The 23,949-nt window shown below is 42.7% G+C and overlaps 1 protein-coding gene across 3 annotated transcripts; it reads right to left on the reverse strand.

The window, feature by feature from the left end:
• Positions 1-258: 258 nt before the first annotated feature.
• On the reverse strand, positions 259-17,732 carry setd1ba (SET domain containing 1B, histone lysine methyltransferase a). Of its 3 annotated transcripts, none has more exons than XM_079524174.1 (18): positions 17,309-17,732; positions 16,950-17,101; positions 16,577-16,672; positions 15,905-16,175; positions 14,653-14,774; positions 12,730-13,851; positions 9,137-9,859; positions 7,658-7,831; positions 7,459-7,546; positions 7,081-7,283; positions 6,059-6,140; positions 5,569-5,967; positions 4,138-5,445; positions 3,485-3,654; positions 2,594-2,719; positions 2,362-2,481; positions 1,653-1,790; positions 259-451 (listed from the first exon to the last, which is right to left on the reverse strand). In XM_079524174.1, exons 1-18 carry the CDS (start codon positions 17,367-17,369, stop codon positions 278-280), a joined length of 5,529 nt encoding a protein of 1,842 aa, XP_079380300.1. In that variant the 5' UTR covers positions 17,370-17,732; the 3' UTR covers positions 259-277. The 3 variants fall into 3 exon arrangements, with proteins under 3 accessions (XP_079380300.1, XP_079380301.1, XP_079380299.1); XM_079524175.1 differs by having other exon boundaries at positions 5,569-5,964; positions 6,059-6,143; XM_079524173.1 differs by having other exon boundaries at positions 6,059-6,143.
• Between the last annotated feature and the right edge of the window lie 6,217 nt (positions 17,733-23,949).

Here is a 23,949-nt window from a genome sequence, read left to right on the forward strand (position 1 = left end):
GAAAAAATAAAATAAAAAAATACATGCTTTCTCATTTTAAGAGCACCAGAAATCGTAAACAATCTTGAGTAAATATGTGTTTGTCAATAGTCCCATACAGGTAGCTGCATTGTATCCAGATGACTTACATGTTTTTCCCCCAGAACCCTGCATCGTCAGTTCTTCCTCTTCTGGGTTTTTGGCATGGAACATCTGTGTCTTCTTGTGAGTAGGGATGTTTGGGGGACAGTGCTTTCCATTTCTAGAAGATAATACTCGCCTTGACTGGATGCCAACACTAATTCAATGTTCCCCTACAGTTCTCTGCCCCACATAAACAGGGGATCTTCTCGTCCTCGATGGGGAATTTATAGTCATACGTGATCTCCTCGTTGACATAGATGGGTTGTTTGGAGTAGATTACAATCTTCTTTTGGGATTCCACCGTGATCACCTTGGCATAGCAGTTGGGCTAAGACAAAAATAAATACATTAGAAGTTTGTAGTGAGTTACCCCATTAACCCTTATTTTGGGGACATTTTCTTTTTCAAACATAAAAAGAAAATTCCAATGTGTTTAGTCGGGAAAGTCGTGTTTAGTAGTCAAACGTATGGATGCTGACATTAAATCTAGTATTAGATCGTAACAAATGCTAGCGGAGTGATACAAATGATATTTACTGTAACTACAGTGTGTTACACCATCACAACAAGGGGCTCCATAGAATATGTGTGTGTGTGTGTGTGTGTGTGTGTGTGTGTGTGTGTGTGTGTTAAGGCTGTACCTTAGCCCTTTTTTTAGGACTCGAACTTCGGCAGGAATTTTTGAGCGAACATCCGGACCATTTGTTTCTAATTAATTAAAAAAATAACCTTTGAGATATCCGTCTCGATCAGAGCGCAGCGCGTCTCCCCTGCTCTTTATCAATCTCTCTCGTCTCTCCCAACACACACACACAAGCACACACCGTCAAGTGGCTCCGCGAAAACAGCTGATCTGCAAGCTCATGTGAGCTTGCTGGCAGGCAGCTAAGACAGCGTATATTGCTCGTTATTTGTTCCACCTGTGTATCCGTTTTGCAATGATGAAACAATGATCAGAGTTCCCTGCTTTTTGTGATGTGATGCTAGAGAGCATATGCTAATATATCATGGCTGCTAAGAACGGTTCCCCTGTCAGCGATCATGCTGGTGTGTGTGTGTGTCCGTGTGTGTGAGAGAGACGCGTCAGACATTCCATTCAATGGAACTCTTTTGTTCTCACAGAACAAGGTGAGAAAGGTCAATCACCTCAGCTGTAGGCCAATCAGCAAATTAATGTGCACGGGAGATGGGACAGCAGAACTAGGAGATATTTCTTTTAAAAAATCATAACTTCTGACAGGAATGCACTAGAAACTTACTTTTTTTTTACATGCTCATATCGCATTCTCGCCGAGATATATTTTCTTGTTAATAAAAAAAAGGGAAAAAAGAATAATATTTTTTATTTAATAAAAGCCCATTAATTAAGATTCGAGTGCCAACCCTAACGAGCGAACATTCGAACCTTGAATGTTTGGGGACAGCCTTAGTGTGTGTGTGTGTGTGTGTGTGTCATCAATCATCAATTGGATTAAGCTGATCATTACAATGAATAAAGCTTTCAAGGAGACAATTTGTGACTGTCTTACATTGCAGCTGTGGTTGATGAAGCGGGCGAAGTTGCCACACTTGGTGGCATCAATGATCGTGTCATGGTCGACACGGAACATGTAGCTGCTCCCGATGCCTTCCTCCTCGTAGCGCTTCTCCCGCATGTCCGCAATCACCTGGACAAAGAATATTGTTGTTAAAGGGGAATTTCTTACTAACCCTTTATTTTACAAAAGTAAGTGGATATTGGTGGTATATTGACCAAAAAAATTTAAAAATAAAAAAAAATAAAGATATAGGGAAGAACCAGGAAGAGTGCAGCAACAACACTTCATGGACTAACCTGTCACATCATCTAGATCAGATGTAAACTAAAAACTAAAACCAATTGTGCGATTGAATAGGAGTTCCAGCGTTTGACCCACATGGACGGTAAATCCGCTAATTATAATAATAATAATTCCTGAAACGCTCGTTTTTTTTCCAATGGCGAATGGATACGCGTCTTCATATACGGTAAGAAAACAGCTTGTGCGAAACTCCCCTTTAAGTGTGCCTTAGTAATATATTACACAGAATGTTGTATTGTATATTCCACAGTTTGCCACAAGAGGGAGCCATGGAGCGATAGTGAATCACTGTTGGTATCAGTGTTGGTTAATTTACCTTTTGTATGGCATTATTATGCTCAGTTTGGCTAATCATTTTGATCACTATCGTGTCAAATTCTGTCAATCAATTTCTCACCTGTCTGATGTTCTGACCCACGTATTCGATCACCATTTCATCCGCAGCAATCGGCTCCATAGCGAACAGACCCCAGTCGTGGATGTGCGATCTGCAGAATCTGATCTTCTTCTTACGGAACTGGGGAGTGGAAGGTGGACGGAAAAACCACAAACATAAGAAAAACTCCACACTGAATTTGAAGGGAACTTGGTTGAAGTGTGTACTGTTGTGCCTGTTATTATTTGTTTACCTTCAACTGGTTGAATTTAAGGAGATCACTGTCACAAGCGAAAGAGGACAGTAGGCGCCGTTGTTCCGACCGTCGCTCGGAGCCAGCTCTCGCAGATACGTGCACTTGTGCAGGAATACTCATGCCCTGAACAGAAAGAACATGCATTATGATATGATCAGATACGTGCACTTGTGCTAGGAATACTCATGCCCTGAACAGAAAGAACATGCATTATTATGATATGTATATGATCAGATACGTGCACTTGTGCAGGAATACTCATGCCCTGAACAGAAAGAACATGCATTATGATATGTATATGATCAGATACATGCACTTGTGCTAGGAATACTCATGCCCTGAACAGAAAGAACCTGAATTGAAGACAGGCTAAAGTAACTATTGTCCCTTTAGCCCATTTTGACCGGAGGCCGCGTCTGTGTCACCGAATAGCTTTTAACCACTTTAACCGTTATTTTAAACTGTAGCTGTTGAAAAATAGCACATCTACAAGCACATACGAGCTTGCGGATCTGGTATTTTTTTTTGAAAGATCTTGGAAAATGTGTGCAAATCTTTGAATATATGTTATTTTTATTTCATAGCAAAAGTTTGAAGTTGACATGAAATAGTTTGAGCACCACTGACATAGAAACATAGGTTTTTCAGGATTTAGAAGACATTTGTCTTATTGTATTTGTCAATGTTCTGAGAAAAAGACCTGAGAAAAAAATCTACAGTCTAATAAGGGTGTGGACTGCCTATCCTTTAGCTATTGATAGCTAAAGGATGGGTAGGTATGCAATTCTTTAGCTTAAGTGCTGTTCCTGTGTGTGTGTGTGCGTGTGTGTGCGCGTGCGTGCGTGCCCACATATTGCCTTGCACCAAACTTTGTAATTCATTGCTCACCTGGGTGTCCATGGGTGGTTCTTCTGACCCCTCTACCCGCGTGCTCTCAAGGTATTTGATTTTGTCCTTCTTGTCAATCTTATAGTATCCCTCACTCCGTGCACAGCCCGTCATATGGTCCCTCATGCCATCGTCTCGCCTCTTTCTCTTTATCAAAGGTATACTGGTTGGTGAAAGGGAGTTAAGGAAAGCCCAAGACAGCAAGCTTTTGGAAAAAAACATTACAGCTAAATAGTATAGATGACTACCTCACGTCCTTCTCACTATCTGAAATTCTATTCCCAATACTGGGATACATTCCTTAGCATTACCAATCACCGCCAACAGAGGGCACTAACGTGCAGTTATGTGGAAAACAAGTTAACCCATTTTGGTGTATTAACTAAGCATTATGCTATACTTTAGCTATTGAAAAATAGCAGATCTACAAGCTCATAGCGCGCCACCGAGTGGCGCGATACGAGCTTGTAGGTCTGCTATTTTTGAAAAATCAAAGAACGACTGACATAGAAACATAGCTTTTTCAGAAAACTGTCAGGATGTGGAAGACATTTTTAGAATCTGATCTCAGGTCAAAATGGGTTAAAAGAGTTAACCCATGCAAACAATGTAGTGGTGCACTTTCATGTTGAGGCTAAAGCAGTAAAGGATATGAGGGTGGCTGACCCACAGCGTGTCGTTGAGCCAGTCATTCACAACATTGTCCTGCTGAAGCATTTTGTCATAGGTGATCTGTAGCAGGCGGATGTCCTCTTCGTCGATGCCATCATTCCAGATATCGTACAGGATGGTCATCTCCTCAAAGTCCGAGCGTGGGGTACAGATGGGGCCGGGGGGTGTCGAAACGGGGGAAAGGCTGGCCAGTAGCAGCTGCTCCCAACACCGCCGTACCCTCCTGGGAGGCTTAACGACAACAGGTGCTGGCGGTGCTGCTTCTTCATAGGGCAGGAAGCCAGCACCCGGGGGCAGGGCGGTCTGAGCCTCGATCGCAGCTTCCCGGAAGTCCAGGTTCGGGTGGCTTGGGATGTCAGTGGATTTGGTATCCATCACGTCTTCGGGCACATCTCTGAGATGGGCATCGTGATCGTGGGGTAAGAGGGCGGGGGTATCCGACATACCCTCCGAGAGGGAATCCAGAGACTCAACAGGTGGAGGGACCGCCGGCATCTTTTTGCTCTTGGGCCGGCCAGGCTTTCTCTTGGGTGCGGTGGTGTCAGGTTGCACTGGGATATCTATGGATGGGAGAGCAGTGAGGTCTTCGGTGCTAGACGACTGGACCTGGTTCGGTAGGGTGCTCACGTGGGGGGGCTCCTTGAAGACTGGCCTGTCGTCCAGGCTCTCAGAAGGTTTCCTATGAATGGCCAGGCCTGTAGGGTCAGGGAAGATTGGCGTGAACGTTAGGTCTCTGCCCGGGGTGCGGGGGACACCAGCGCCTAAGACAGGAGATTGGGCAGGATAGGAAAAGGGGCTACCAGGGATGTGTGGGGATCCAAGCAAAAGGCTGTTCCCCGTTAGCGGGCCATCGCTGCCCGGTGTAATGGGTACGACATCGGTACTGCTCTGGGACTTGCCCAGGCCTCGGGCTCGTTCCATCAGGTCTCTACCAGGGGTGCGGGGGATGTCCTCATCTGTGGTGGACAGCCTAGCCCGCAGGGGGAGGTCAGACAGGGGGCCGGGTGGCAGTTTAGGGAGGGAGCGGCCTTCTATACCAGGGTGAGGCGGGAGAGGGAGGTGCAGGAAAGGAGCAGGAAGGGATTTGGGGATGGGTGCAGCGATCTCTAAATGGGACTGGGTACCTCGTCCAACAGTGCAGGGAACCTCTTCTGGCTCCGTTTTACTCTTTGCATGTTTGTCCTGGTCCTTCTCAGCCAAGGAGCTGGTTTGAGAGGGTTGTTGGAGGCTTTTAACAACCGACTGAGCCCCAGTCTTCACTACAGAAACAACACTGTCTGGCTCTTCAACTGAAAGACAACCAAAATATGATTTATAGCATGAGTACTTAAGTAAAGAAAAGCTGCTTGTCACTACATATTTTACATTTCACATGAACAACACAGAATAAAGCATAAGGAAAGGCCTCAAACCTTTAGGAGATGGAGGTCGCAAGTCATCCACACGGCTATGCCCACGATCCACTACTTCTTCACTGGGGCTATGAGCTCTGCTTTTCGGCTTACTGCCAAGCTCCTGCGCGGGTTCCTCGTCCTCTGGGGTAGGTCCTGGTCCTGGCGGTGTGCTGGGTGGCTTGGCCTCTGCCTCCGTCTCCACCTCCTCGTCAGAAGACGAGGACGAAGACGATGAAGACGATGAAGACGTTCGAACACGATCCCCTTTAACCTCCTCCTCCACGTCCACTGCCATCTCTTCCCTCTCCTCCTCCTCTTCCTCCTCGACCTCCTCCTCCGAGCTCGTCTCGTACTCGGAAGCGCCACTGCTCTCTGACGAGTCCGAGGAGGCTTTGGAAGATGATGAACTCTCAGCTTCTGTCAGAATTTAGAAACAAAATGCTAGGTTACTGGGCAGAGGCATTATATACACAACAAATGACCACTCACTATGAGAGGCAGCCCGTACCCTCGTCAGAAGAATCAGACGATTCACTTTCGCTGGATGACGCTCTCTCATGTTCATCTTCATCATCTTCTTCTTCCCCACTCTGCTAAAGAGACAAGCAAACCATTAATTCTAGAGAAAATAGTGTACACTGTCCAAATATGTTGAATGCATTCAAGATAATGACAAGGAAACCACTTGAACCCTATATTCAAGTGGTATATACGTATGGTATACTTATGATGTACACACAATAATTTGACTTATGATATGCTTATGATGTACACATAATAATTTGACTTAGATTCTAAGTCAAATTATTGTTAAATTGTTTAGAGGAATACATGACTTTATGTTTTTCTATCAGTTACTCACCTGAAGCATTGCATTTATGGAGAAATTGTGTTTGTGTTGCGATCCTTCATGAGGAATGAAGAAACTAAAAATACTTTTGTGTTTCTGGATGAATGTTTGGGATGAATTGCAAAATAAATTAGGGTCACAAAGATCTAGGTATAATCCAACTGTCTGGGTTTTAGATCACAAGCACACGCTCGGCCGGTGTGCACCTCGCTCGTGCATGAAGTGTTTTAAAAATGAACGTTTGAGAGAATATTTTATTTGTTTAGAAGTAATGAGGAACTGGACTGCATACTTGGATTATAATCTGAGAGCTGTGTTGGAGTTTATAAGCAATTATTTTTAGTTTTTGCTGCTGTTAATCCAGGACCCCATATTTTCTTGAATTCATCAAGTATTTTCTTTGTGTTGCATTCCTTGAATCCATGAATACAAGGCTTCGTTGATTTGGGGTGAACATTCCTTTAAGAGTGCATTTATTTCTCAACATTTTAGTTGACTTCCTTCTTTTGCAAATTATGAGAACTTTTGTAGAAGGGCACATTTGGACGAGTACATGAGATCAGAGGCGTCATTTGAGAAGGAATCTGTGGTCGCCAAAAATGTTACCGGCTAATGGACCACAACACACATCTTCTAAATACACAAATAAACAAGCCAGCAAGTAATGGCGGATAGCTCACCTTCTCCAACAACACCCTCTCAGAGGCTGCGGTTGCATGTGGTTCCTCCTCCCTATCAGACAGCGACTCTTCCTTCCCAGACGTTTCCACTTCTTCCTCCCCCTCGCTGTCCAGAGGCCGCGATTGTCGTCGTTTTGCAGCCAGGCCCTCACCATCCATTTTGGAATCATCTGATGGGAGCTCAGTTTGGTCTCGATCCCGCTCTAAAGAAAATTAATCGTGAGAATTATATAACCATTACAAATGGTTATTGACTTGCGCACATTGCGTCACATTTATCATCCTCCAGCCTTAAGACAAATGTGAGGTTGAATAGGCCTAACAAACAGGATTTTGCTGCTCTGTTGAGTTTTAGCTGGAGACTCTGTAGGGGGTTACCTTCATCCTCCAACTCGTCATCCACAGGAGTTGAAGGCCGGGCTCGCTTGTTGTCCCCGGCAGCTATAGCCTCAGGCTTCCTTTTCACCTAAAGACAAGACAAAATGTGAGTTAGTTACACCAACTTCTAAACAAGGTGACCAATTGTACTCTGCATTATATAGTATGTTTGCTGATGTAAAAATTAATTTCAGGGTACCTTAAATGAGGGCAAGCGGATGGCTCCTCGCAGGGAAATGCCCAGGCCCATCCCCTCATATCCCAGTCCCTCTCCCTTGTTCCAGTTCTCCAGCAGACTGGAAGCTATGGTCTCTTTCGGTTTAGGCCTCTCCTCTTCCTTTCCCTCTCCAGCTTTCACTGGAGTAAGGGATGCCTGGATGAACATTAAAGTGTGTGTCAATTAACCTTGACACACAAGAATGCAAGGCGGTGTACCGCTTAGTCACATAAGTGACATAATCAAGAGAAAATAATATTGTTGATATAATTAAGGGGAGACGGAGAGAGAAGCCAACAAGATCATTTCTCCCAGTATTGGGGCATAATAACTACTCTCAATGTCATAGCCAGCCAACTAAAGTAACCAAACCAACGAGGCGCTAATGTCACACAAACCGTAGAACAGATCAACGCAGAATCCATTGCGCTCACTGCCAGTAGGCCTCTCCACAATGTTTATTACATTTGAGCCACAAAACAGGATTAAAGTTTATAGAGTGTGCACTATTGTTGTTACTGCGATAATTCCTGTAATCATCAAACCAACTTACTAACTTAATATCATGTGAAGGCAAGAGTGTTACCTTGATAAAAAATAAAGAAAATCACTCCCGTGTGAAGTGAGGGGCGCTCTGATCATCACATACATCATCTCATTCCGGCCAATCAGAATTTGCGTCCTCACCTTCATCTTCAATGTTTGTGTTTACACAAACACTCAAAATTGTCCATTCATTGTCAAGTTTGTGTTAGCACAAAATTTGGGTTACACACACACCAAAAGCTGGACCTCAAAGAAATCACACTTGTGTGAAGTGAGGGGCAGTCTTAGTCTTATCATCATACATCACATGCTCAGCCAATCAAAATCATGCGCGCGCACGCGCGCGCACGCACGCACGCACGCACACGCGCGCGACACACACACACACACACACACACACACACACACACACACACACACACACACACACACACACACACACACACACACACACACACACACACACACACACACACACACACACACACACACACACACACACACACACACACACACACACACACACACACACGGCATTGTTACCTCTGCCAAGTGTCAAGGAGGTTGTTTCCACCCTATCTGTTTGTTTGTCTGTCTGTCTGTGGCCAGCATATCGCAAAATATTAATAGCCAGATTACCATGGAATTTGCTTTGTAGTGACACCATGACCTTTCCCCTAGCGACACCATCAGGCCAAACTTTTACAATGGGCCACAAAAAGGGACCTCAACACAGGTAACACTGCTTTCTTACAGTAATGATTATACCGTGTACTGTACAACATTGAATTATTTTGATTATTTTCCAGCTTTTTAACTCAACGTTATAGTAACACAGAATCCCCAAAGCTTATGTATAACCAGGAACAATGAGGAACCCTGTGATGAAACGGCACAGATAAATTCACAACTCACCTTGGCCGAGCGTTCCTTCTTGTCCCACCAGTCATCAAAGGCCCTAAAAGCCACTACCTCCACCATTTTGCGGTTGAGGTCCCTCTTCATGATGGCCTTTAGCTCCTTGACAATGACCATCAGTACTCCATCTACCGTGGCCTTGTGGGGGTCTTCCTTTTTATCCTCATATCCAGGAGGAGGAACAGCGGGGTTGAATTTTGGTATGCTGGGATGTGGCCACTGTTGTGCTGGGTCCCCTGCAGAATTGGACTGTATATCACCCATGGAAAGGGGTTGGAAGGGTCCCCCGAAAGCGCCCGCCGCGCCCGCGGCACCCATGAAGTGTGGGTACGGATAGGGACCCCTGGTCTGAGCAATGCGACTCAGCATCTGGGTCTGCATCTGGAAAGACATGTGAACGCTGCCCCACTGTGGAAGATAGTTCATCAGCTCCATCTGCACCATGGTGGGCATCATGCTGGGAGCATAGGGGCCCATGTGAGTCAGCATATGGTGGGGGACCCCATGTGGACCACCCAGGTGGTGCGAGGGCATGTGAGGGTGTGGAATAGCATACGCAGTCTGATGGGAAAGATGGGGGAATCCTGGGGGGTGCATAGGAATGGTCTGATGGGGGGACACTGCAGAGTTCACCACGATGCTCTTGTCTCCACCGGCGATTGGTGTTCCAGGCATCTCGTCGTCAGAGATTTCCATGTCTTCGCCTGACGATTGATGGCCCTATGTAGGAGATGACACGTTTAGCTTGATTTTGTATGATATTATGCGCTACACAACATCTTTCTAATCTAGTTTAAGGTTTTCTCCTATACTTCATTCTATCAAAAAGAAATACATCTTCATCCACGCCATCATTATAAACCACATATAAACCCACAAACTGCCTTCAATTCTAAGCTTCACATTACAGCCTGCTCAATTAACATTTTACAGAATTTAACCACATGAATCGTAGCATCTCTATTCTGGGCATTTCATAATAGACGAACATTTGGCCAAAACTTTTTTTTAAATAGATTAATCCGGCAGAAATACACATTATGAGCTTGTAGATTGGCTATTTTCGGCAAAAGGATTCAGTGTAGAAGGGAAAAAAAGAGGGATCCAAGTATAGAACCCTGAGGCACCCCGGTCAACAAAGTATATAGGGTGTAAGTATATTCAATAACAAATGCCCATATTTTTGACATCATTTCACAGCTGATTCACAAATGTATGTATGTAAAAAATAAATAATCACACCTGTGTAAAGTGAGGGGCACTCTTATCATCTCATTCCGGCCAATCAGAATTTTCGTCTTCCATGTTTGTGTACTCTAGAACTATATTAGTAATCATTGCAATAGTCTATGTTCAATAACAGATGTCTTGTCTTCCCTATCTCAGTTCTGATTGGATGAAATTGCTGACCCACCAAAAAATATATTTTGTTGTTAAAGATGGAGAGATGGGGAGACCCCTGAACACTTCATAGCAATATTACCATCAAGAATAGTCAATTATTTTTTACCACTTTTTTCTCCCCATTTTAGTCGTTATGCCAATTAATTTCCCCCCCACACACATTTCTGTGTCGTCACTGCTGTTGTATCGTACTGGCTCACCTGTCAGTGAGGACTCGGAGCCCCCACCGTGAGGGCATGTGGCCTTTCGTCCCACTCCTCCCAACCCAACGCTCCCTGCTGACAGGTGCCACCCCAGCCCGTATAGGAGTACGGTGCAATGATCACGATCACCCTCCTCTCCCACCTACATTCCCTCCCCCGAACACGGGCCAAATATGTTTGCATAGACGCCGGATGCACCATGGTGGATTTGAACCCACAACCTCCATGGTGGTGGCCAGGGACTTTACCACTGCGCCACCGAGTGGCCTGAGCTTTAACCTTTCAACAAAAAAAAGAAACCCTGGAAATATAATTTACAGCATCTTTAAATATATGAGCATTTAACTACTAAATAATACTTGCATAATACATGCAATTTATATAGCGCTTTTCATAGCAGATATTGCCAATCTAGAAACACACAAATTACATCTTTTTAAAACATGCTCAAAAGACTCAAGTGAATACAAGTAAATTATCATTCACTTGTATTAATTATAGAATAATTTCTGAAACAACTCGTAATGAAATGAACCCACACACAGTCAACTAAGCATTGGGAGTGGCATCTTTACCCAAATGACCAGTTTGCAATGTTTGCTTTGTGATAAAAATGAAATGTGAGACACGAGGCACTGTGGCCAATCCTGACTGTCGGGCTCAGCAAAACCAGGAAGTGTATTGCTGAATGGGGCCCACACTCAGCCAGCCACCGTTTCCCTCCAGTTGCGAGTGTTAGAAAGAGGAAATGAAAGTGTTCTATTCCCCAACAGCAGAACAGCTCTGATTACTCCTTTTGGAGGACAGCACAAGGTGTAGAAATACAATGAGGTTATAGGCCAGTTACTACTGTACTATAAACAAACATGCAATCCTATTTTTCTTTTAATGAAGGTTCATGCATTTATTCAGGCCTTGGCTATGAACAATAATGTCATCTAAGACTCTGCATTCATTAAATAAATAAATTGGGTATATTGTTTTACATAAACTAACAAGACCTTTTCCCCATTTTATACACATGCCATAGCCTGTTTTCCTATGAATATTATGATATTTCTGACTACTTTTTCAGACCTTCTCGGCCAAGAACAAAGTGTAAAAGAGGATGATAAAAGTACAACCAACTAATGGGAAGGTTGCGACACAATTTCAAGATATATTTTTTCTTCGCATTTACAGTTTGTTCCTCCACATAAACAAAACACTCTCCATTAAGTTAGGGAAAGAATCCTTAAATCCTTTGCTCTCAGTTCAGCAACTGTTTGACATGCATTGAAACCAAAATGTTCTCTACAAGGCTTAAAGAAAAGGGAAGGCTTCCTACTACTATCTCCCAATAAAGCCAAATCACGCTTCTTGCATCTGGGTAGTGGGTAACTCTGTTATGGGACACTAGGTGAGAACAGCATAGTCAGTCAGCTCATTATTTACAAATGTCACATATATCACTTGTGTGCAATGACCCTATTCGTAATGGACGGAACTATTTCAGGTATTAGGTAAACTACTAACTAGGGACAAAAACATGCATTGTGTTACTAATCACCACCTACAAGGCCCTCTCAACAACCAGGCTCCCCGCTACCTCTCTGAACTCCTCCAACACCACGCCTCCTCCCTCTCTCTCAGTCTCAGGTCTGGTAATGCCAAACTCCTGGACATCCCCGGGTCAACTCATTAACCAGGGGTGACAGGGCCTTCTCGGTGGCAGCCCGCTCCCTCTAGGATCTCACTCCCAGCTCACGTCAAAGATGCCCCCACACACACACACGCCACGTTTAAAACCACACTCAAAACCCACCTTTTCAGACTTGCATTGCATGCCAACCCAATCCCCCCTTTTATAGCTTTACTTCTATAACTTTTAACCATTTAACTAGTTTTTCCTAATAATGTTTTTATTTTGTAAAGCGACTTTGAGTACACAGAAAAGCTCTACATAAATTGCTATTAATTCTAATTATTATTGTTATGTCTTACCGTGTCTATTTCAGGTGGCGTATGGTTTCCTAAACAGCCATCTTTGAGGTCATTGGTGTTCGTCTTCTCATGGACAGGAGGGCTGATCCTCTTGATCAAGGAGGCTGTTCCAGGGATTGGCTCATCATCATCATCCGAGTCTGGCAGTGGGGTTGGACTAATGTCCTCCAGGCCTGTACTAGAGGGACGAGAGTTATGCTGACCACCATGAGACCCCCCTGTGTAAGGTGGGATCGGGGACAGCTGAGAGGATGAGGAGGATATGGGACTTCCCTCCATTCGCACTTCAGTGTCTGAGTCACGCTCAGCCAGGAAGGGCAGCAGCTTTGTCCTTTTTTCTTTGAGGAGCATCTCAATGCGGGAGTCCAGGCTATTTCGCTCTGAATCCATCGTGGGGGTGCCAGGCGAAGGACAGTGCTCCGGCGTTTGAGGAAGGGGGGGTGTGGTTGGCTGGTGGACAGGCTCTGGAGGTGGTTCGGGGATTGGTGGGGTTTCTGGCCTCTCCTTGACCGACATAAAGTCAGTGGCAGCTGCCAGAGGTGGTTGGGGGGGTCTGAGGTACTCCGTTTCCCGCTGGACGGGATGAGGGAAGGGGGGCTCTGAAGGAGGGAATGCAGGTGCCATGGGAGACGGAAAGGGAGAGAAGGCTGACTTAAAGTTGGCGGCAGCAGCAGGGGGAGGTGGCGTGTAAGCAAATGAGGAGGTGGATGGTGGCGGTTCAGATGGAGCAAGTTGCTGTTTGAAGCCAACTTGCTCAGTGGCTGTACTTCGATAGTTTGTATTCCGGTACTGTTGCCTCTCCGGTCTGCGGTTGTACGCGTCCTGGAACTTGCTATCGTGTCTGCGGGACGACTTGTAGGCCGCCGAACCTTCGGCTCGGCTGGCCTGGTACGCCGCAGGAGTGGTCTGCCTGCTGGAATAATTGGAGTCTTGAGAGAAGGGCGTACCCGTCTGGCGCGGGGTACTATGGGGTGTTCCTTGGGACTGAGGCGTAGATTCCTGCCTTAGGCTGGAGTAAGCCGTGTCCAAGGACAGAGGGGTGCCGGCGCTGTTGGGGGTCACTGGTCCTCCCACAGCCGACGCACTGCTCTCAGACAGCCTACGGATACTAGGCTCACAGGCCTGAGTGGACATGAAATAAACACTTTTAGGGGACATGCTGCGTTGAAGGAAATGCATGTTTAACACACAAGAAAGCATCTAGCATGCCAGCACAGCAATGAAATATATATATATATATCTCGTTTTAACCCCTTTATTAGAATGAATACAAAATAAATAATGCAACTGGCAATAATAAATTAATAAATGGGAACAGCAATTTAGTAGGAGAATAAGTATCCTTGTAACTCTGTTGTAATGCTGATTGGACCACATGCCACAATGCTCCAGTCTGCAGTACATGTGCTGCTCCCCTTCCAAGTCAAGGGGCTGACTGACTACATTCCTTCATCAGTCTCTTTTACCACCTGCTGTACTGATTAAGTGGATTAGAGATGCTTAAATTGGCAATTTCTCCATTCATTGATTCCAAGAACATCATTCAATAACAATAACTACAGCATCGTCTGAATCCATTCACTATTCAGACCAACAGAAAGTGTGAGTTTTAAATAACGGCGTGAACCCTAGCATCTCTATTCTGGGCATCATAATAGCCAAATATTCTTTGAACATTCTGCGGAAATTCTGCAGATCTACAAGGTAAGCTGTCAGAACCTCGTTGTGAGCTTGCAGATGGGCTATTTTTGGCAAAGAGATTTGGTGTAGAGGGAATAAGGAGGGGACCAGGTACTAGTACAGACCCCTGAGGGACCCGGTTAACAAAGAATACATTAGGGTTAGTACCCTGCCTGAACTAACAAAACTCTTTGTCAGTTCTTTCATGTTTTGTCTTTTTTGTTCAGTTAGTGAAAATCTTACCAGTAGGGCTTCTGCTAGGCTACGAGGGGAAACCTCTCTAGACTCCTCCCCACCAAGAGGAAGTGTCCATGGGGTGAAACTGCCATTCATAAGGCGCTGGAAGTACCTTAGGCGCTTCTCACCTTAATGGGAAACAAAAAGGTGCAGAGTGGGTTTAGGGACAAAATGATCAAATAGAATCTTTGACACAGTAAGACTAATTCAAGTAGTAAATATTGTATCAAAAGTAAACAACATAAGCCACTTTGCTTGGTCAGTTTCCTCACATAATGTCAAAACATTTGCCCATTTAAAAACAAATTATCAACTGCTAATATGCTAAATTAAAATATTGGGCAATTTCAACTACAATTTGTGACTGATATTTAAATGCAATGTTACACATTCAATATTAACAATATAACTTAAGCAAACTAAAGCAGTTTGTGCATAGCATTTTTATCTCATAGAATAAGATAAATCTCTGAATTAGATAAATGCTGCCAATTTCATCCACTGCATTTATTCTTATTAAATAAATTGCATCAAATACACCACCATCGTTTATGAACTGTACAGTTGACAGAAAGTGAAACTGTCTCTTTAAGGAAATTTAAAGAAACAAGCAGTGTCACAAGCACAGATTTGTTCTCTGGACAGGCTAAAAGGACATGTCCACACCTCAGTGATTTAATAGAATGCTATAAGTATAATTAGGAATATTAATAATTCACACACACACACACACACACACACACACACACACACACACACACACACACACACACACACACACACACACACACACACACACACACACACACACACACACACACACACACACACACACACACACACGGCAAGACAGATGTTTTTGTCTCACTCACTGAATTCATCGATTGACAGCATGACATGAAATGCTGCCATTCTCTCAATAAATAAATAAATAATAGCTAGCCCAAAAATAAAGCCCCACATAAAGTTAAGTTGTATATTTCGATATAAATCTAAAATGTCATACACAGCACCTTCGGCTCTAGGCTCGTGGGAGAAGTCTAGGCAGCTCAACTCAATGAAATTCAATGATTCAACGTTACCAAGCAACGGACGTAAATGTGTAGCCTATACACACGACACGTGACCACAGCACTACGAATAATTTCAATAACATAATGTATAAATCTGAATATTTTACCCCAGGCCAAAAATACCATTAATAATTGTGCAAAAAATATGAATAAGTCATCATTTAGGCAACTGAAAAGTTGTTTACCTTTAGGGTCAAGCTCCACGTGGATAATGTTCCCCATGACAGACGTGTTGTGAAGCGTCCGGACAGCATCCTTAGCGGATTTGACGTTCTCAAAAACAACTTTGGCTATTCCCAGGTGCTTTTTGTTCTTCGGGTTGTACAAGATCTCCACTTCTTCTATTTCTCCGAATTTTTTGCACATGTCGTTCAAAAACCCTTCTCTGATGTTGTCGTTCAGCCTCGCAAATGTCACCTCCTTGGGAGGCACGGGGCCGATGTAGCAGTCATCGATCTAAAAAAGAAAAGGGGGATACTAGTTAGAAGTATAGTGATGGTTCAACTTTTAAAGAATTGTAACGATGCATCATTGTGCAGCAACGTTGTCCGAATGTACGCCTGCCCTGTATTGTATACAGTTCCAAACTTCCAACCTTAGGGCGCCGTTAAAGCATTCGAAATAAACAAGTTCTAAGTAAAATAAGGTTATGCACTGGACGAGTAGTTTATAATCTACGCTGCAATAATTTAATGCCATAGGTCATAAACAATCAAACTAAAATGTGCACACCGGAGGGGGTGTGTCTGACTACCTCGCATTTGACAGCCCCCCGCACCAAAACTTCAGGAGAAGAAAAAAAACATGGTAGTTTCTTTCAAGCCCAAAGTCAAAGTGCTTTGCCAGATTTGCTATACCTTAAACTTCGGAACAGGCAGATCCGTCTCCTTGTATTTCGTCCAGAGACGACCGATTCTCGGGTCTCGGACATCCACGGGCGGAATCCCAGGATTCTGTAGGGGGAAACAATGTTTAGTTCCATGGAAGCGGGCGACAATAACTTGTTGCAAAGTTGAAGGGCGCTACTGACAGAATATCAACTAAGCTGGGTCCCCCAGTAACCGGCAGATTTGTCACGACTGTGCATTGCAAGATGCAGCACCAGAAGCACTGTCGCCAAAGCAATAACAATCTGGGCAACATGATTGTAACCCATCATGGAGGTCGGTTTACTCCGTTACAATTGTAGCATTTCGCCGCATCAAAGGCGGATGTAAACGATCCACTCACGGGCATGCTGAAAGTCTGTCCATCGTAGCGATACAGTTTGTGCGACCCCTTCTTCAATGCCGGGTCAATAATCAACTTGTAACTTCTCCAGTGGTGATTTCGCTTCTCCCCCGAAGTGCCAACGGGATGGCTGTCCATGCCGTTCGACAAACCTGGAACGAGAGAGCCAACGTTAGAAAGCTACCATGAGGGGAACACAGAGCCACTAATTACCTAATAATAAGGTAGCAAACATTACAGCTGATTACACTTTGCTTACAGGGTCCCATAGGCTGGCATACTAACACTGAAATGGGGGCTAGCGTATCCCAGTTACCGAAACAGACATTAGGCTACAGAAAGAAAAAGAACAAGCTTACTTGAAGTCTGCTTTCTGCCATGGTCCTCGTTCAACCTGTTTCGTTCCCCTGGCTTGGACATGATTTGTCCGATCGAATGCGTTTTTATTTTTGAAAAAACAAAATCGTTTTCCTTTCGCTCATTACATTACATGATTTAGCTTAAAGAATACTGCCTCCTTTTTTAGCGAGAGCCAACACATATTGTGTGCCTCTAGTCTGGAGCTTCTGTCTCTCCCACAATACACCGCTGAGCTTGCCCTCCTCCTGTGACATTCGCACTTTCGTTACAAAGTTCTTTCCGAATCTTCATGCCATTTAAAATTGATATCGGGTTGAATAAAATGACAACGTTGTTAAATTATCGTATTAGTTATATTCACGCAACCACGTCATGTTAATGTATATTAATAAATAACTGTTTGGCCCGGACATGGAATTGGTGTTTGTGTTGAATCTACTGATTGCATTTACCCAAATGGCAAACAAGACGGACAGAAGGGGCAATAATTTCTAAACCGGTTCTAACGCTAATAAAACGATATGTGCCTATAGGCCTGTGTGTTTTGGGGGATCCGAAAACATTATAGTCTCGTTTCTGTCTTACTACTATATGACTCTGCTGCCAAGATGGTGATATGGACGTACTGAATGTGAAACGTCTGGGGAAGCTAACACAGGAATACAATTTGGAATAATTTCAAACATCAGTTGATTTCCATAAAAATGTATCCCTAGGCTATCGAACCGAACACCTCGTCACGTTAAGTATTTTCTTTTTTGGCAAGCCAATATTGCTCCAAGATGATAGGCTACAAACTAATCCGGCCTGCCTATTAGTACCTTATTAAAACATTTATTTTTCATTTATTTTATTCTTTTACCAATACTGTATAAATATTATCGTGCGGGGGGTTATCAATAAGCCTTTGTGGACAGTATGGCAAACAACACAACACAACACAACACTGCTTGATATTTTGCAGTGCTCGGGCAATTGGCTGGTTAACAGCTCAGCTCCGGCGGCCAATCAGAACGAGGCACCATTTCAGCATTCTGCTATTAGAGGCACGGCTCAGGAATCCTTCAACAGAGAGCAGAGAGAGGGGGCTGAACGCTCTCGGCAGCCATTTTCCTAAAACAGGACTCAATGGCCTATATGGGTTTCCTTTGTTCCAAAAGGGATCTTATACTTGCTTTCCTCATCTCTCATGGACTATGATAAAACTGTGATTCCTCCTTTAAAGGATTGAGAAGAAGGAAGATAAAATACTGGATAACCCCTTTGACATTTTGAACCTTTTTTCCTCTGCCTGGAATCCATCTTTGTCTTAACTGGGTCATGGCACACCCATAGTATTTATGTTTCTAAAGTAAAAAAAAAAAAAAAACCAAATGTGAATAAACAGCTTATAGATTTGGAGGTGAATTGAGAGAAACAGTGAAACTCAATGTGTAATGGCATATTGTTGGCATTGCACTGTATGGCCTTATAGGATATGATTAGCAATGAGTAAGTTCAATTCTTTTATAATTTAACAATGTTGAGTTGTGTATATATGGGGCATGCAGTAACTGTTATTAAAAGTGTTTATCAGATTGATCACATGGAACAATGGTAGGCCTATCTATATCAACCAGCTCTCTTCAAAAATGTTCACTGGCATGCTGGTATAAGATTATCCATTCCACATTGTGTAGCTATACCATTGCTCCTCAAATGACAGACTGCAGGCCAGGACAACTATGCCCTTTTTCTAACTAGTTTAATGGTGTCTGAAAACTTGCTATAGATAGATTCACCATAAGCCCTTTGAATTGACTTATAACTTAAAAACGTATGTCATGTTAACACCCTGAATACAGTTAAATATTAGGCTACTCTGTCTGAAGTTGTACAGGAGTGTTGATTGAGACTGCTTAAATCATTGTCAGGTGTTAATTGGCTCTATTTGTCAGTAAAGAACCTAACATTTGAGTAATGTTGCCTGACCTTCCCTTCAGGGTACATTTCACTTTCTTGAGAAATTCTAGGCAGACAGGCAGTCTTTCCAGTTTCTGCAGCTGCTTAAAACTGATCTAGTAAGTAACTCTTAGAGGAAACAGATGGAGCCAAAATTGATGAAAATATTTACCTTAGCATTTTGTTGAACTGTATTTAACAGGCCTAAATGCAGGGGAGGAAGGAATGTTTTCAGTTCCATCTTCGGATCTTCTATTAATGGCACTAAGAAAGGATGGGATACATCTCCTGAAAAGAATGAAATCCATTAGCTTGACAGCTATAGTTCTTTGGAAGTTTTTTTTTTAATCAATGGTAGGCATTGCCTCTTAACCAACGAAATTGCAGCACACCTTCAAGCATCATCTGTGTGGGCAATATGCTGCACACAATCTCTTTTCTTGGAGACAGGATTGCAGCAGTCCAGTTTTCCTCGTCCATTTCAAGAATGTGAGCCTACACAACATTACATTGGAAGGGTTGTTTTGAAAGGTAATTCATTCTTGAGTGTTTCTATCTCCAGTGTAAGTATTATGTAAGTATGTTCTCAGAGAAGGTTATCGTGGTCATCTTATTTAAGTGTTACACACAGCCAACAATGACTGTAAACTATAGTATGAGTACAAACATTTTATTCATGTGTATTGTAATAAGAGACTTACAGTTATTCAAAACATGCAGTCCAACAAAGAATATAAAAGGAGCTCTAAAATCTTATGGGCAGAAATATCTTGTGTAATTCACTGCCTTCCTTTGTAAAAAAAAAAAAAAAAAAAAAGACCTTTTGGTTTCTAGCCTGCATTTGTTTTAAAGACTTCTCTGCTGTTCTCAGAATCAAAATGGCTTCTTCACAGACAAAGGAGAGAGAACTGTGTGCTGTAAATGTTGCTGCGCCATAACTGGGTGAGGCTGCTCGAACATTCGAAGGGGAGGTCGTTCTCACTCTCAGTAGTTATCAGTTTTACTTATCAGTAGTAGTAGCCTATAAATGCACAAACAACGAAGACCATAATTTGTTTTAAACGTGAATGAGTGTAGGATTTTTAAAGCCTAATATAATTACAATCCACAATGTGTGTGTGCCAGAAAACGCAGCATTGCACAAGCGCCATTCAAGTCCCCGACCGTCTCCTGGTTACAAAACGGCAGCTCAGACCTCTCACATCTAGTCCAGACTGGTCTTTGGCAGCAACAGTAACCTGATAATACTGGACGGTTGCCATGGGTGCTGCTCGGTATATTCCGTCGTGCAACGGTGCCGATCCACAAGCTCACAAAGCGTCGCGCTCGCGGCGCGCTGTGAGCTTGCAGATCGGCTATTCTCGGCGAGATATAGATAGATAGCAGCCAGCCCATATAAATCAGACGACCAGAGTGAGGCGAGCATGAACGAGCACGCACCTCCCCCACTCACACACACTGACACACACACAGCCATATAAGGTCAACGGAGAACGTTTCGCAAGAAGCGATGCCGTTATTTCTCTCAAGATTCTGGAGGGGGACCCGTGGTGCTTCCGAGAAATCTTTAGAGTTTCCCTATTCCCTTCCCTGCAAAGAAGAGCGTGGTTCGCGTTTTCAAACCAGCCTATTTCAGAGGACGCATCAAATAGGCTACAATAGAAGATGTAATCCAGTCAGTGGTGGGTAAAGGGCAAAGCAGAAGACAGGGATTAAATGAAGCAGGGTGAGAGAGTGAGTTGTGATTATTGACGCACGTAAAGGTCTGTGCCCCCCCTAGTAGGACACTGATCCATTGATTCCATTCATTATCAGGTATTCCATTTTGTTTGTCTTGTATGGAGGATCATGTTACATAACCACCGTGCCATAGAATCTTATTATTGTGTTTTGTTTTGTTTGACATTTCTAAATGGAGTATTAGGTTCTTTTGTGTTCAGTTTAAACGCTAAAATGCCACAATTGGCAAGTTCGAGAACCGAATCATGTGGCCGAGAGAGCTGCCTTTACAGAACAAACTGGTTGTTCATCCCAGTCAGAGCGCCAGAGGCCTGTTTTTCTTGTTCCCCGACGTCCCGTGCACTGCAGTGCACAGCAGCTCACACATTCCTTTCCACCCTGTTAGGTCACGAGCCTAGAGGACATTCTCTTCTCTCGCAAAGGGCCATGGGCTGGGGCACCATATGGAAATCAGGAAACTTTAAATAATGCAAATGTACATAATATAATGGGCTATACATAAATAAATACATTGTCTATATTATAACATTCCTTGCATTTAAAGTAGACGCCAAAGGAAAGTATATTATTTTCCATTTGTATAGCTGTCCTTTGTGTGTGTTAGTGCGCCACAAAGATCTCTCTCCAGTCTCCACACGGAGACTTGATTGCTGGACTCTTGTGTTTCTCTGCATGGGCGAGGGCGAGGGAACAGGGAAATTATTCTCCAAAAAGGATCTACACACGGATATCATTTGGATAGGCTTGGCTGCATGGTAGGATATATACATTAAAATGCCATATATAGGCTAATGGTCCATTGAGAACAGACTATTATGACTGAGCTCATTCATTAGGCCTTTCTGTCATTAATCATTCAAACTTAAAACCAGCCTTTGGAGGAATCCTCAAAATATAAAGTAAACAGTTACAAATAGACATCTTGTGTTTTGGTCATCTGTTTTTTTTTTTTTTCATAGATTACTGGGCAGAGTGGGCGAATATGGCAATTGGAATTAATTGGAACTACATTCTATCCGTTTTTTTTCTTTTGTGTTTAAAACTTAACTTACATTATTTATGCTGCTCATTAATGCGTTTTACTTGTCCTCTAATCCTTGTATATGCTTCTGAAATATGTTGTGAATAAAACATGATAATATACAAGGTTATATTGTTTTTGATTTGTTTTTAACCTAAACCTTGACTTTTTATGATGGGTATTAGCAAAAGTGCCATTTGAAAATGAAATTGCCATCTGTAACAATTTAGATAAATAAAAATGGCATCTTATAAGCCTCAACGTGATTGTGTGTAGCAAATTTCAAATATAAACTTGAAATATGTATATTCTTTCCACAATGGCATCAACAATTGAAGTCTAAATGTCCATTTATAAATATACAGTGCATGTGAAGCAAAAATATCCACGTATTCTATTATATTTCAAGTTTCTTATTTGAAGTCTTAAAGATAATTTAAAGATCAGTTAGGTGTTGGCATCAGTATTTTTGTGTGATTATGAGGGGTTTTTTTGCATTTGGAAACTAAACACATTTGTTTAAAATTGTCACTTAAAAATAGTAAACTAACACTGAGTGTGAAAGTGGACCCTTCCATGTGGGCCAATTTTGGCACTCAGAATAACAGCACACACAATAACAGGAGATTTTACAGTGCGATATAGTTGTGTTAATTTTTTTCTGGGTTTGATTTACATGCATTACATGTAGGTGGCCAGTTTGATGGATTAAACTAAATTTACCTGCTTCCACACAAGCCATGTTATTTCAGAACAATACATTTGTGTATATATTTATATATACACAAATGTATATACACTGCATAACATCAATCTTCATGTGACCACCGCGCTCAGATTGTAGGTGCGCCACCCGATTTACAATATATCAGGATCAAGGAGATGGGTCGCACACATCAAGACTGTGGTTCAAAAAGTTTTATTTCAAACCATAATATATGGTTTGAAATAAAACTTTTTGAACCACAGTCTTGATGTGTGCGACCCTGCGACCCATCTCCTTGATCCTGATATCCTGCATAACATCATCCATCCCTGATATATTACTGTATGCTCTCTTCTGCCCCCTCATGCAATCCCACCAACATTAGCATCTCCCTATTCCTACCAGGCATGTCACAATGATCATGAATGACACACTGTATAGGCCTACTTTGGCAATTGGCATACTATGAACAGCTCAAGAGATGGGTTGTGAGCTTGTAGATGGACTATATCTTTGTTATTTCTTTTGTAACTTTATTTATTAAATGTATATTTCCCAGCAATGTTTTTGAAAACCTTTACCTATATCGACATGCCAAAAATAGGGATGCCAGTCAGTGTTTCTAAATAGCGCAGGCTGTACTGACAGCAACTAACGGCAATCACAATGTACAGTATAAGGTTACTTTATAGATTAGACAAATGAAGGTTAAATAAGGTTAGAAAATGGTAATTTTTTTATCTCAAGCTATCTGATAAGACAGCACAGAAAGATGATTATTTGATTACTTGATTACTAACATTTAATTCAATAAATGTTGTGTTGATTGATTACTCAATTGTTTGGTCAATTGTTTCACCCTATAGGCCTGTCAATAATCTCTTTAAAGAAAAAAGACCCATTTGAAAATATTCCTTTTAGTTTTTATAACAACCAAGGAATTTTGCATGACACTCGCCCTCAACCATCTAAATTGCATAAAAAATAGGCGATAAGAAGGGATACAAGGAATGAGGAGTGCTATGGGTGCCTGATATCTTATCATTTTGTTCTGTTCTTCACGTAGATGTTGACATTTCTCTGTGATATATCGTACCTGGGAAGAGAGTAGATTAAATTAAAGCATTTGAATGCATTTCTGCATGCCTATTAGGCCTTATTTTAAAAAAATAAATCAAATAATTTGTGCACATCTAACCAAATTAAACACATGACCAAATAAAACCAACTGT

Source organism: Electrona antarctica (assembly GCF_951216825.1).
Source record: "Electrona antarctica genome assembly, chromosome: 16".
NCBI classification, from domain to species: domain Eukaryota; kingdom Metazoa; phylum Chordata; class Actinopteri; order Myctophiformes; family Myctophidae; genus Electrona; species Electrona antarctica.